The 15,996-nt window shown below is 39.8% G+C and overlaps 1 protein-coding gene across 13 annotated transcripts in view; it reads right to left on the bottom strand.

Annotated features, from left to right (window-relative positions):
- sox6 (SRY-box transcription factor 6) overlaps nucleotides 1-15,996 on the bottom strand; it is a 179,372-nt gene that overhangs the window by 65,985 nt on the left and 97,391 nt on the right. For all 13 annotated transcript variants that reach the window (XM_073858798.1, XM_073858797.1, XM_073858800.1 and 10 more), the window contains 2 exons: nucleotides 12,974-13,146; nucleotides 10,898-10,966 (listed from right to left, as the gene is read on the bottom strand). In XM_073858798.1, the coding sequence (XP_073714899.1) occupies nucleotides 10,898-10,966; nucleotides 12,974-13,146 (242 nt within the window). The remainder of the gene's footprint in view (nucleotides 1-10,897; nucleotides 10,967-12,973; nucleotides 13,147-15,996) is intronic.

Here is a 15,996-nt window from a genome sequence, read left to right as displayed (position 1 = left end):
AAGACAAAGCTACGGTAATTACTGTAGCTTCATGTGCAGTGTGTTAAATAAAGGCGATCGGAAGGAAATGATACAATACAGTAACCGGATTACAATTCGGAACCCTGGGGAAATAAATATTTTAACAGGACTTTGCTAAAAAATATGATTTTAAAAGAAATAAAAGCTTTTATTTATTCAATCTGCCTTACATTAACACTATAGCTCATATGTTAGATATAACTAAACACATCCGAAACCAAAAGCGAGACTGTATCTCTTCTTTCTTTGATAAAACACACAGTAAGAGATCCACAAAGTGTTGTGTGTTTAATTACGACGCTCTGCTTCATCTATGCAGACAGACAGTGACTCTTTTTGTTCAACTTCCCCTGTGAATTCTGTCACCGCTCTGTAAAATAGTCAGAGGAGCGACCTGAGCACCATTATGCAACTTCTCAGAACAGACTGCTATTATTTCTCCAATCCTGTCTGTGAGCTTTGAAATACCAAAGCGGCTTCTCAACCCGTGTGCATTCACATCACATCAATAACCTTACAAACCGAGCTTCTGAACCGACAGACAGTGTGCATCACGCTTATATTCAATACAACCTTTAAACTCACAAATATAGGATCATCTCACGAATAAACGAGTTTGACACCAGCAACAAAGACTGTGTGTTTGCGAGTCATGCGCGGAGAAGGACTGGCTCTGATTAACCCTTTAGCCTGGCCCCTTCTCTTACTGATAAACACGTCTACGAGGGCACGCTCGCAGTGGCCTGGGGAAATGGTACACATATGAGAGAGATCAGTCACAGAGAGACTCACAGACGTCTGTCTATCAGTCTACAGGAACAAAGGAATATCCCGAAGGCCCACTTTTCCACCTTCTGATTGGCTTAACAATACACACGCAAACACGCACATTGTGTCTGTCATCTGCGCAGGTTGTCTTTAGTCTGTCTGGCTTTAGTGTGGCGGTGGTTTGCCGTGTATAATTAAAACGATTCTTTAATCTGGTGACTGTATGCAGCTATTATCAGTTAACCCTTGGAGGCTTCCCACTGCTCCCCCACACCATTTAAAACCACATGTGAGGAAACCTTTACTGCTTTGAAGTCAATGTTGACAAGAGTTTTTGTTTCAGCTGTAATGGTACCACTTCTCCTTCGACTACTGTGCTAAAATGCAGCTCGTATACAGAAACACAAAATAAACTGATGAAGAGAATGCGTTAATGCGGTTGAAAAAAGAAAGATCGACTGTATCAGAATGTACGAATGTTGAAGGAATGTGTATACAGAAAATGTCTGTAAGAAGCGCCGCATAACTGTAATGCAAAATTGCTCTTCATTTGATTTGTTTTTTGTTGTACTATTAAAGGCATAAAACATGCATAACCTATACTTCTGGCTAAACTACCCTTACGAAAATTGACTGTGGTTTTATTACAGTAAAACTTTATGTTCTTAAAAAATAAAGGTGCTACAAAAGCACAATGATGGCACAGAGGAACTGTTTTTGGTTCACCAGAGATTCATTCAGACAAATTTTATAAAAAAAAAAACATTATTTTCTGACATTTTTATATTAAAGAAATATAAATATTATAATAAATAAGAAGCTTTTGTGAAACAGAAAGGTTCTTTGGATTTTAAAAGTTCTTTATGGAACCATACAGCTATAAATGAACGCAACAAATGGCTTTTGTTGATATTGTATCTGGTCAGTATTAAAAAGTACATTCTTAATTTTACGCAAAATCTGATATCCGCTGTGTTATTCTGTCATCCCTTTTTTTTCAAAACGCGATAAGCGCCGGTCATCCTTCTCTTCAGAATGCAATAAATTCGCTTAACCAATCACAGCGCACCATTCCACGCATTGTAAACAATTACGGCGGTGCTTTGAACACACACAAAATCCTAGTTTTCCTCATCTACTTTGTACTTCGTGATCAACAAACAAACAAAAACAAAATAATACTTTTGATGGCATTGTGGTGGTTTTCTGTGGCGGAGAAGAAACGTAAGCCATCAAAATCGAACAATTTACGAGAGAGGCACTCGGGCGAAGGAAAAATGCCGGCTGTTGCTTGTTCTCACACAACAGCATCAAGCTTCTGTCATGTTAACACATTGACCCCATCAGGGGATCTTATGAAAAACTTTTCATTATTTTACTCAAAGTCGAACCAAAATCGAGCAAGACCAAAACATTTAACAGCTGATTGCTGTCAAAAAGTTTAGCGACGACGTCCCAAGTAGAGGTCTACACAGAAGACCCGAAGACCCGGGACCCGACCCGAGACCCGTACGAGTTCGGGTCTATATTTTAAATGATCAGCCGGGTAGGGTCTCAGTCTTTTACTTCGGGTCCCGGGTCTGTTTAACATTGTGGGTAATACCCGAGGTCGATCGGACTCGGAGAAAACACACTCACATTTAAATACAATTTTTCAAAAACAGCAACACAAACTTAGATGAACTGTCGCATACATTTTTTCTATGACGCTAAAATTGCGTTAAAAAGTTTATATTTGGTTGCTCCAACCAGGCAGCTAATGCGCATGCGCTCTTGTAATGTTTCTCTGGCTACCAGTCAGGAGCTTCTGCAGTGAGACGCAATGACTTTACCTTTGACAATTGGCTCTTTTATTTAGAAGGCGGGACCTATTCCGCCGTACCGCGAATTTTGCACTAACTTCTCTCATTTTTATAATAATATTATAAATTGACCATCTTGCTGTTATATCTAAAGTTTTCGCGATCTTCTCAAAGAGCACAGAGATGATAGCAAAGAAGTAAAGCTAACGAAAGCAGCCACTGAACGAGCAATCGTTATTATAATCCAAATGGGCAAACATTATTAAGCAAGTTGACCCGATACACAACAAATGACTGTAAAGTGGACTTTTAAAGCTGGAATAAGCATTAAACATTTCAATCGTCAAGAGAGGAATAACATGGATGGAACTTTCTTGGAAATAAGGATTGTGCATCACACAGTCAGGTACAAGGAGGGAGAAGACTAACTTCTATGGGTAAGACAAAAAGGTTAATTTTCGCTACTTGTTTATTGACTTAAAATTTAGCTAAAGAATATTTGCCAGTCGGGTCTGTGTCTTCCCGGACGGGTTCGGGTCCAGCTTTTAAATAATAGATGGGTCCGCGTCGGATCCGGGTCCAGCTTTTAAATAATAGACGGGTCCGGGTCGGTTCCGGGTCCAGCTTTCAAAACAACAGACGGGTCCGGGTCGGTTCATTGTAGTACATTTACGGGTCTGATCGGGCTCGGGTAGGAATTTTTGGACCCGTGTAGACCTCTAGTCCCAAGGATGACAGCAGCAATGACAGTGTTCTTAATATGACAAAGTAAGTGTTTTAAATAATGCCATTAATGTTTATTTTTTTATCAGTGTATACCACTGTTCAACTAAATGAATATAACATGGCAAAGATGAATGCACATTTATATATTGATTCAATAGATTTATTGCATTTTGAAAAAAAAACCTTTTATTTATTGCATTTATTGCATTTTGCGGAAAAAATTATCCGTTTATATAATAAATCTTTGAAAATCAAATTATGGATTTGAATTTTTAATGTTATTATAACCTAAAGATGCTATGTAAAAGTTTGTAACAGGAAATTGAAAAATACATTTTTACCCAAATTAGTCAACATGGATTGCATTTTTGGATCCAAACTCTTCAAATGATTCTTCTACAGCATCCTGAAGCACCTTTGTTTATTTATTTATTTATTTTGAGAGAGAGTAAACATGTTGGTTTATTAAGTATTTAATATTTAAATGAGCCAAGGTTAAACTATGGTTACTGTAGAAAATCATGGTTACTTTGATTTAACTATATGGTTTTAATTTTATTTGTGTTGTAAAATAATGATCAATTTTTGTAAGGGTAATAATCCTTTGATCTAACAAATACTTTGATTTGACTCAATTTAAATATATTCCACTAATGTTCCTAGAATCCCCGCAATCGGTGCAGATAAAGGAAAATAAAGGATGCTGTGCATCTCTAGGAATGAGAGAAGTGGCTGAGGGGCCGGTCGAGCGAGTGGGAAGTGGTGCTTGCCAGAAGAGGGTGAGAGGCGAAGAGCAAGCGATCTGTGTGATCCAGCCGGTGCTGGCAGGAGAAACAGGGGAGAGAGAGAGTGTGTGTGTGGTGGGGGGGTCGAGTGAGAGGAAGGTGGAGGGGGGACAGCGGAAGACAGCCACGTGGAGGTTTCTCTCAGTAGAGCAGTAGGAGGAAACGAAGTCCTGGGGTTAGATAAGTAGAACCAGGCCTCACAATGACAGAGTGTTTGAACCGGCGGTCTGCTTTAAAACACAGGAAGCGACGGTCGGCACAACAATGACCCTGCACTGACAAACAGCATCTCTGTCCATTGACAAACAGAGCTCAGTGTGTCTATCTCTCTATCTCTCTCCTTTTTTCTCAAGCGTGTGTTGGGAGAATGAGACCGGAGCTAATAAGCTCTTGTTTGCTTTGATATGAGCCAGTATATGAACGTCATAATGGAATTCTCACAGAGAAAGTGCTGTTTAATCTCAACGGGTATTTTTCCTCAAACACGTGTTGCCTTGCCTTGCTCTTCAGTATCTAAAGTTCAGGCTGACCTTTGAGGGAATCATTCTTCTCTTGATGCTTGTGTATGTGTGTGTATACAATAAGATGAGCCTGCCTCCACCTGTGTGTGTTCTCTTCCCTGCGTCACCTCAGATCACACCGTACCAGCCCCAGCGTGCAGGAATGCCTGGCGGCGTGCCAAAATTGTGCTAGAGATGCACGTCAACCCCAGCCTAGATCAGAGTCCAGTCTGGAATTTTATAGCTGCCATCACGAAATAGAGCTTAAAGGAAAACAATACAACCTAATGCATACAAACACATGTATAAACCTTTGAAACCTCAGAGGATAATGAACATTTACTATCAACACGTCACATATTCTATCAACACGTATGTCTTATTACACCGCTCATTGGAATGCTTGATTCTGATTGGCCAGTCGTGATATTTACAGGCTTGTTATAACATGGTTAACAGTTTAATATTACACAAAAATTAAATATAAATATGAAGAGTTTGGTTTCCAAACCAGATAACGCTGTTTTTTTTTATTATTTTTAATATTGTTATCATGTTTTTATTGTGTCTTAAGGGGGTCGCACACCGGACGAGCCGCGTCGAGTCGCGTCTAGGACAACTCTAAGTATCGTACACCGAAGTGCACATTAAATAGCGCGAGCTTAGTCAGACTACTTCAAAATGCAAAATATACGTTAGCAGCCAACGTTAATCGTTGATTTGGAACAAATATGATGTTATTTAATGTTAAATGTAAGTGGCGCGACAGGGATTTGAGCAACTTCCTGAGTCGTAGCTGGGCCACCTGTCTGCGCCGTTGTGTATATACTCATAGAAAACAATGTGTTCGATTTTTTTAGAACGGTGTGGTACTGAGCTGCGCATCCGATGTGCGACCCCCTTTATTGTGCTACTAAACTGTATTTTTTTAGTTATGAAGGCTTAAATTAAAACAAACCAACTGCAGATTGATTGATATTTATTGGAATGCAGAGTCAAAAAACAAGATTTTTGGGGAAAAAACGCAGTTATCTGGTTTTAAAACCAAACTCTTCTTATTACGTCTTTTAATAACATATATGTAATTATAAATTATTAAACCAAATAGTGTGTTCATGACATATGAATGTCTTGTCTTATCTTAAAACTGGAAGTAAATAGGTTTACATTTTCATTACTTAAAAATGAGCTAATAAAGTATTTCAAATCAATATTTCAATATGTTCCTTACCTTACTTATGAGGTAAATAGCCATGTAATAAAAGGGATAATGTAAAGGCAGTTGGTTGTTATTGTGAAATGAAAATAAGCCCCTTCAGTGTGAACAACCGGCTGCCTACAGACTGTTTCATCGGACGCACACGCGGTGCTGCAATACGCGTCTGATCCGAACTTTACTTCCGGTTTACATTTTTTTAATGGTCTGCTAGTTGCTAAACTGAACTCTTGAACAAATACCTCGTCGGAAATAAAAAATGTTTTAGTTGTTTATTTTGCTTGTTATATAAATAAACTACGTTTAAAGTACTTTGTTGTCTGAGTTTACCGGAAGTTACGTGTTGACCACGAAAGCTGCTTGTTTATGTTGTTACTGCTAAAACCGTCTTTACATTATCCATTACATATCAAGTAATAGTAAAGTGATGTTCTGTTACAGCTACAGTATAAAAATGTATGTGGACATAATATCAATTGACTTTGTCAAATGTAGGCAAAATGTGAGACATTATTGAGCTCTAAGAAAAAGCAATTTCCATTTAGTGTCTATTTTATTTTATTCTTCCTAGGAGAAACAACAGAAGTGATAAAGCGGTCCTTTACGTTATTCTTCTTCTTATAAGAAGCGTATAGGAAGTCCACTTCAGCTCAATATCCAAAAACACAGCTGAATTTACAGCAATGGGCAAATAAAACAGTAAGTAGAGCTGTCAAAGAGACTGGCTTTATGTAAACAGGTCAGCGGAACCCGGATCACTCCGCTTGATTAATACCGATTCCAAAGAGCTAAGAACAACACGGTTTTGCTTTTTGGCATTCCCGTCAAAGGCAGTGGCTTTTACATGGTCTTATTTGTACGGCTTTTCTTGTCTTACATAAGTAACACATTTTCTCCTGCAAATCAAGATTTACTTCGACATTTGTTTTTAATTGTTCCTAAGCCTTTCCTTCAATCTCCTTCTGATGGCGCTTTTAAGTTTGAGCTTGAATCGCAGAACAGTAATCCGGTCCCCGGACGGAATTAGTTGCCATATGAAATTTCTCAACAAGAGGCTTTGGCTAAAGAAATAAAACAGAAATACCTTAAGCTTAAAGTTCTGATAAGCATCCTAATGCTCTAATCTAAGCATCTGCTATCTTTAAAACAAGTGACATTGTAATTCCCAAAAAGACAAAAACTCAATCTCTTCTTGTCTCGGAGCTCTTTGTATAAAATGTGAAAGGATCCAGACACTGAAGTGTAATTTAAAAGGCTGCGTTTGATATGGGCAACGCAGTTCTTACTCTCTCAGAATTGGTTTTCCAATAGCGGCACTGTATTGAGTTACATCTGCACCCTATTCATTTCAGTTCAGTGACGTGATCAGTTACATCACCAATAAATGTCAAATATTCACCAACCTGTGCGTGCCAAAACAGTAGCGCTTTGATGGGAACGCCGTCTCTTTATACCTCGCGTACACGCTCTGCGCAAACAGCAGGGAAACCCAATCCTCGCATGCTGTTTTACCACTCAACTTTTACGTCTGCTGCATGAAGGCTGAAGAGCTTGTTTGGAGTACTAATTAACTCAAAGCTGTTGTATATTAAGAGCCCTGGGCATTTTTGTAGAGTCGGCTCTAATGAAAACAAGAGAGCCGGTGAACTGCATTAGCGGCCTCCTCCTCTCGCTTTCCATCACATCTCGCTCTTGTTTTCCGACTTTCCCATCTTTACGGCCATCCGTGGCCTCTGGAGACGGAAGTTAAAATTGGTCACATAGGGAGGCGGTGGTAATGATAGGAGGAAACAAAGTCGGGGAAGATAAAAAGCATGATAAGATAGTACAAGTCCAACTTTCTTAGTGTTTCTGTTTCTGGGTATAAACATGATTACGGTAACAGCCATTAACAGCAACAGATGGTGATGCTCTCTTTTGTTTTAATCGTTGACAGGCTGTTCGTTTAGGAAAGCAGATAAGGGATGCAGTGGTTGGGAAGCTACTGTAGGCTTTGATGAAGTAGTTAGTTGTGAGCTACTAACAAAAATGACAGCATTAAACTTAAATATATATATATATATGAAGAGTTTCGTTGCAAAACGAGATAACCACCGTTTTTTTAATTGTTCAGAAATCTAGTTTTTTGGTTGTGCATTCCAATTAATTTCAATGCAACAGCAGTTGGTTTGTTTCGATTTAAACCTTCATAACTTAAAAAATACAGCTAAGTAGCACCATAACACAAAACAATAACATGATTCATCTCGTTTTGCAACGAAACTCTTCATATATATATTTAAAGCTAGAAACATAACACTGCAAGTTTGAAATATGTTTCACTATAAAGGCCTAAAAGGGGCTTACAGCACTACTGTTTGTGTTCAATCACTAACATCTTAAAAAAAAAACGTTCCTAAAAGGTTCTTTGTTAGGCTTTATGGTTTCATAAAGAACCTTTAAGATCCACAGAACCTAGTTTAATAAGTTGCTTCTGACTAAATAAAGGTAAGAAATGTTTCTTTTATATACCTTGGACTGAAAGGTTCTTTGGAAAACCAAAAATAGACACAATATTTTATGGCATTGTGGTGAAGAACCCTCTTTAGCACCTTTATTTTCAAATAAAAAGTACCAAGAGTGCCAAGAGATTACTTGGGAATATTCGAAGAGTTTGTTTCCAAAATGCGATTTTTTTTTAACGAGTTACCGCCAAAATCAGTATTCTATCGGGTCCGCGGAGATATTCTGTCATCTTTTTTCCAATTTTTTCCCAAAACGCAATAAACGCCAGTCCTCCTTCTCTGCAGAATACAATCAATCTGCTCCACAAATCACAGTGCACCATTCCACACATTGTAAACAACAATGGTGGCGCGTTGAATACACAGAATCCTAGTTTTCTCATCTACTTTGTACTTCGTGATCAACAAACAAACAAAAACAAAATAAAACTTTTGTTGGTCTGTGATAGGGAAGAAACGTAAGCCATCAAAATCCTATAATTTACCCGAGAGGCACTCGGGAGACGGAAAAATGTCGGCTGTTGATTGTTCTCCCAACAGCGTCAAGCTTCTGACATGCTAACACATTGACCCCAGGCGATCTTATGAAAAACTTTTCTATATTTTACGTGAAGTCAACGAAAATCAAACAGGACCAAAAAAATTTACAGCTGTTCGCTGTCAAAAAAGTTCAGCAACGATGTCCCAAGAATGACAGTGTGACAAAGTAAGTGTTTTGATTAATGCCATTAATGGGTTTTTTTATCAGTGTATACAACCAGTCAACTAAATTAATATAAAATGGCAAAGATAAATGCACATTTATATACTGATTCAATAGATTTATAGCATTTTGAAAAAAAATTGTCATGGATTTATTGCATTTTGTGGAAAAAATAATCAGTTTTTATAATAAATCTTTGAAATGTTTTTTTATGTTATTATAACCTAAAGATGCTGTGTGAAAGTTTGTAACAGAAAATTGTGTTTTTTTATCTTGTCACTTTCTTGGTATAGAAAACACTTTTTTACAGAAATTTTTCAAAATGGATTTATTGCGTGAAAGCCTCTTAAGATAATTCAACAGTTTTTATAAACTCTTTCTCCACTGCTACTGACTAAACACACTGTAAGCGCATTGAAGCCGGAGTAAGGATGGCAGTAGTAGCACAGTGGCTCCTCGACTGCAACCTTTAAAAGATTGGGCCTGTCTCAAGAGACGTACACTTGAAAGAGGTTTTACTGCCGAGCTATAAATCTGTTATGCTTCAGGCTCGGCAAATAAGACAGTGGTTTGTTTTTACCTGACACATCTTAGGGGGAAAGAAAGGCTGATGGTTAACCTCACAATGATAGGCATAGCGTTTCTCTGCCCGTGAGAAGAAAACCATCCGGGATTGTTTTCCGAAGGCCTCAAGCTCGAGGGCTTCGCACGTCAAACTCAGAGGAAGATAAGAGGCATGAATTAAAGAGTGAAAAGTGAAGAACGAGATGAGTGTATAAAAGCAGATGAGAAATGTTAGCTGACATAATGGTGTATTGGGTGGGAATCCGAGAGAGAATGGAGGAGTGGGGAGAGTTGTACCTGTCTCCAAAACAGAAAAAAGAAAAGGAGGGAAGAAGAGTATCTCCTGGCACGGGCTGCTTGCTGTGCCCTTGGCTTTCATGTGTGTATGCTGTGTAAAAACCTTGACCACTGCCACTGACCAGCTTGTGTATGTCTGTGTGTCAGACTGGGTGGTCTTCTAACCTTGCTTGATAGAGCACCACATACCACACACACCAACCACCCTCCCAAATACTTTATCTTTCTTTCTTGTTTTCTTGCTTATTTCTAAACAAAGGCAGACTTTATCTTCTGCTGCATGTCTACGGCCAGTTCCCCCATCTTTCTATCACATTATTTATGGCACCCTTTCTCTTTATTTTCCTGGATGTGAATTCTCCTTCTTCTCTATTTACATTTTTCACTCGCATAATTGCTTGATTGGGGGAAAAGCGCAATCCACTTTGTGGCAAAAAATTGGATTTGGGTGACCACCGTGTGTATTTTGTAACTAATCCAATTAAATTATTTTTAAGCAAACTTTCAATGAGCCGATTCTTTAAACACACTTATAAACAGAGACCTTCAAAAGATCGCTCAAGCTGACTTAAAGTAAGCAGCAAATATTTGTAAAAGGCACGGTTCACGTAATTTATGTGTCAACATGCTGCATTTACTGAATCCTTAGCCGCAGCGGAGTCGGCATTAAAGCAAATTAACGTAAAGTGATTTTTTTCACCAATATTGGACAATGAGAACTAGGGATAACGGCAGCGCCTGTTGCCACGTATGGTGTAATTTCAAAGGCATTTATCACCAGCTTTCATGTCTCATACCCTTAGGGCACTTCTCCACAATACATGCAAACAGGCAAAACTTGATGTCATTAGGCTTTCTTTCATTTTTCTTCATTAATTAGGGAGTGATAATTATTCTTCCCATCTACGGCATCTACTGAATTATCGTTGGCCAATTATCCTGACTGGTGACAGTCGTAATAACAAAATAACAGTTTTCGACGGGCAAAAAAAGAAGACGTCGGGCACTGACCTGGATCTGCTGCTGGAGAAGATTGATTTTGTGCTGTTGCTGCAGAAGTTGCTGCTGTTGTCTTGCGATCTGACAAAGCAAAAGCATTTGAGATATGTTACAAAATGTATCAAATGCACACATAGCTGTTGTGTGTGAGAGCCACGACTGGATTTATTATAATGTGCATTTATACAGGCAGATAATATATGCAATCAGAGCTCGTGGGTAAGATCTCTCGTCCACCAATTGACCCTAATGACTGTAATCAGTGAACGGCTAATGTCAGAGCGAGTGTATTACGCACAGCTTCAGGCCTGGCTGGGTAATCGGCAGAAAGGTGAAAGACTGGCATGTTTATGCAACCTAGGAGTGGTTGGGTCTGCCCAAGGGTAGGCTCTCATCGTTCAATATGTCCCTCCCTCCCACCCTCCGTCTCTCTCTTCCAGCTCCTTCAAACTCCCCCGTTCCTCCTCCTCGGTGTGCCTGACAGTCTAGGTTTAAGTGTCATTTAATTTTCATTTTCAAATATAATTACAAAGTGTTCACTGTAAGATATCACCCGTCTGCAAATGTGTCAGGATTAATTTGTGCTGGCTTCTTCACTAGTGTCAACAGTTAATTACTGTGTCGTGTCTGGATGGCTAAATGACATCCTAACTTCAACCCCCCACCCCGCACGCGCCACCTCCCTCCCTTTTTCTCCCATCGTCGCCCTACATTTTGTTTGTCATTAACCGAACTGGATGCATTCTTGAACATTAGCAAATTCCTGCGATAAGCGTTTATTAAAATCAACTAAGCATACAATGAAGTTACGTTCCTCATAAAGTTGGACACTAATCCGGAGGATCGTCCGGGCTAATAGGGCAAATTTAGAAACATGTGCATCCGTTTCAGGTAAACGTAGACAGCATTAATATGCACCTATTCGTCTGCATATTAAACTGACAGCAATTACATGCTTTCGCCATAAAAACGGCGAAGATGTAGATGAATGTTTTGCGAAATTACCGGAGCTTATGAGCTGTGCTTATCTGCTGATGTGTTCAGTACGCCTCATTTCCTTGATCTACACATGCTTTTCATGCAAAGTTTGATCCAATTTCCACGCGCTTCCATATTTCATCAATTATATACAATAACCGTTACTCTGTGCGTTTATCTTTACAACATTTATCACATAGATTTGAAATATCAAGTCGTAAACTAAATTAAAATATTAAATCGCTTAATAGCAGGACTCATTGACTATTTAAAAGCAAATTTTGTTTTTAAGTGTTTCGTCTGATGAATGAGACAGTGAAGCTAGAACAGGTGATGCGGAGCTAATAAACTCTTCAGCAGACTTTGAAAAAAAACAACACACACATTATGAGGCTGGCATTAACATGCGTTTTCATCGATCAGATCACAAGTGGACGACGTTAATTCCAGATGTAAACGGTATTCAAAAAGTTTTGAGCTCATCCACTTTCAACCACATTCAGAGGTAGTCGAAACCACTTTCGATCGGATCGCTTTTGTAGTGTTAAACGCACATGTGGTTGAATGTGTTCGAACAGCCACACGCGACCGCCTTCTCTCCGCCCATTTTTCTAATCTGAGGTACTAAACACAAGTTTTACATCTTTTTTGACTTCTGGCGTGAACAGACGGTAAACAGTGCTATTTTTACCCTTTCATTGATAAAACTAAAGAGGCTGATCTCCCTAGTTTCGTTTTGAAAGCATGTGAAAGTTGCGCGATCTTATTTCATCAATTCTGCTGAAAATTCAAAGAAAGCTCTAACATATACACATACAAAACTCTGTGCAACATGTTAACTTGCTAAACAAGCAGTGGTTTGCGTCCATATAAACTCATCATTACTCCCGCTCGCGTTTGAATGACAGCAGAGAGACTCGCCCACCATCTCACAGACCACCCCCTCACAGTATTCAGGACAGAAGCGGTCGAAAGTGGACAAAAGAGACAGATTTAAATACCAGTAATGTGTCCCTCTCGTCCACTTGTGATCCGATCGATGAAAACACATCTTAATCCCAAGTCTAAACAGCCCCTATGAGTTGGTTTGGGGTGGATGCACATTCTCACCTGCTCTTGCTGTTGGCGCGCCAGCTCCATTTGCTGACGCTGTTTCTCCATCTGTGAGGCGGCCAGTTTCTTCTGCTCATCGTGGGCAGCCAGGAGCTGCTCTCTGAGGCTGATGAGCTGCGTGATCATGGTGGAGAGTTGTCGTTCCTTCTCTGCGAGACTTTCGGGTGTACCTGTGACAACCAGACAACAACGACCGGTTGTAAATGTATGCATGTCAAACATTCCCAAACTCGTACGTAAGGAGCCGGCAGATCGAGGTCTGCTCTCAGAAGAGAGAGTCTCTGACCCTGAACACACTCACAGCAGTGAGAAGAATAAGGTTTACATCTAATGTTACATCGGCCAGATGTCCCTCACCTCTTTTAAAAATAGTCTCTATATCAAAGGTCAGTTTTCCTAGAGACAGAACAGCAAACAAAGCAAGTGGACCCTTGTTAATTGATCTGTGCATCAGACGATATAAAAAGCCCTCACAATTGCTCCCTAAAGACGCTACTGGGATCAGCAAGACAAATGCTGAGCATCCGAACTGCTCCAGTACTCCAGTCTTAGTCAAGAGAATTCCTTAAGAGGGGAAACTCTAGCTGCTTCAAAGCTGAGAATGGTATCATCCAAACAGCCTCGGTCTGGCAACGGAAAGGCTTCATTAAAAGTGCGAAGGTCGCGAGCCTCGCTCTCTCTCTCTCACTCCACTTCTAGTGATCACAGCTTCTGGGAGAAGATGGCGAGGAATGGAATTGTTCCCATTAAATAAGAGGAGCTGTCACAAGATGAGTGGAGGTGGCAGATTAGTGACAGACAATACAGTGTAAGTGTGTGTGTGTGTGTGTGTGGCACTTGTATGTTCTCTGTGACTGGAGGCGCTGCCTTGTAATGACTGCTCTCAATTCTCATTAAGGGAGGAGCCAACACAAACACCTCGGAGTTGACGTGCCTCTCGCAAACAGGGTCGATGTCACCTCTGCATCCTTTCATTATCTCCCTCACACACACGGGCACATCAAACACGGCATCGCCACTGAACACAGGATCACAAGAGACAATGAAGACGCCTCCCATAGGACAATTCACAAATGAGATCTCAATACAACATCCCAATAGTTAAGGCCAAATATGGTCAATTTTTTATGTGCGTGTGATGCAATTGTCGTCATCAGAAGAGTGCGCGCATCACCTGATTTTTGAAACCCCATGTCCATTGTGTGCGTAGGTCGTGCATGCACCTACAGGAGAATGTAGCATATAGCCCAGGAGATGCATTGTATTTTGTCGCAATGCGCCTATGTCCAACGTCTGTGTATATGTATGAGTCAAATCAACTATACTTTGCAAGGCTTTCCATTTGACAGTACGCATAGGTTTACCGTATTTTCCGGACTATAGACGGTTTCATCAAACACACATGCGTTGACGCAAAACATGTCTGGATCCGAACTTTACTTCCAGTTTCGCTTTTTAATGGTCTTACTAGTTGCTAAACTGATCTCTTGAACAAATAACACATGTTTTGGTTTCCTAGATAATCTATGTGTTGTTTTTTAGCTTGTAATATAAATAAACTACGTTTACAGAACTTTGCTGTTATTTATTGTAGCAGAGTTTACCATAAGTTACGTGCAGACCACGGCAGCCGCTTGTTTATGTTGTTAATGCTGAAACCATCTATAAGTCGCACTTTTTTCTTAGTTTGGCGGATCCTGGAACATACAGTCAGGTGCGACTTATACGTCAAAATTATTTCATATGAACCAAGAGAAATCATTACCGTCTATAGCCGCGAGAGTCTGCTCTATGCTGCTCTTGTATTTATGTAATTCAATGGATTCAGTGATGTGGAATGACTTCGGGACCTTTTTGAACTTGATTTGGCTTGTCGTGTTAATTTAGCCTATTCAGCCTCGCAGGTATGTTCTGTATGCTATTGTGTATTGTGTTAATAACTGTTTATGTTACTTTAACATGTACGGACACCTATTCAGCCTGCTGTTCTGTGCTATTGTTTAGTTGAATAACTTGCCTTTCCATATTAAATGTCTGTTTTTTGGTTTGATTTTGTGAAATAATTTTCTAAAAAAACGCGACTTATAGTCCAGTGCAACTTATATATATGTTTTTTCCTCTTCAAAACGCATTTTTGACTGATGCGACTTATACGACTTATACTCCGGAAAATACGGTACATACACGTATAAAACAGAATATTCTCCGAGCTTTAGACTGCAATGAGAAAGCCCACATAGATGGTCTCCTCTAGCTTTACAAGTCATGTTGTGCTCAAATAACAAACTCTCTGAGCAAAATATTACACTACTGACATTTTTCATCAAATCTTCCAAGAACAAATGAGCTGAGATTTTCTTAGGATTTTCTTTATTTCCTTAAGTATTCTGAGCTATGAAAGTTCAACCTACGTACATTAAAAAACGAAATTGCTGCTGAGCTCATAAACGCTCTTAAAAGGTGTTCATATGTGTGTGACCTCCCATGAGACTAAACTGTACCTTTAGCTAATCAATGCTAAGTGATCCTTTCTCTGTTTTTCGCGGTAGCCGTAATTGTTCCCGAGAAGCTATCTCGCTCTCTTTTCCTCTGGTTTCTTTTCGCGAGTAACCCGCTGCTTTGTTAAAAGACTTAGAGAGCCCAACTGTATGCTTCAGCTGGCCCGAGGCCAGCTCAGTGTTAAATTCTTTCCTGGGTGTCTTCCTGTGTACCTCTGGCCACATCTGTCTTGAGTTTCTGCGAGGGGCTCCCTGGGGCCCGCTCTAGTTCAACTATTTTAATTTGACTAAACACCTGATTTATTTTATCTCTCCGATGAGGAAAGCCGTTTGTCTTAATAGGGCCTGTCAACCTCCAGCCCCCATTCAAAGCAATTTACTAGTCGGGCCTGTGCGGCTGCAGTGAAGGAAAGAGGCTGCAATTCTCAATTTATCCCCTTACAAAAAAGGCACCTAAAAAGCACCATTCACTGCTAGCGCATGTGGTTTCCCTGCCCCTGAATTGACTTTTTATTCACTTGT

The sequence above is a fragment of the Misgurnus anguillicaudatus genome, chromosome 21 (assembly GCF_027580225.2).
Source record: "Misgurnus anguillicaudatus chromosome 21, ASM2758022v2, whole genome shotgun sequence".
Lineage (NCBI taxonomy): Eukaryota > Metazoa > Chordata > Actinopteri > Cypriniformes > Cobitidae > Misgurnus > Misgurnus anguillicaudatus.
Note: the sequence above shows the minus strand (reverse complement) of the source record. Positions and strands in the feature narration are given on the sequence as shown.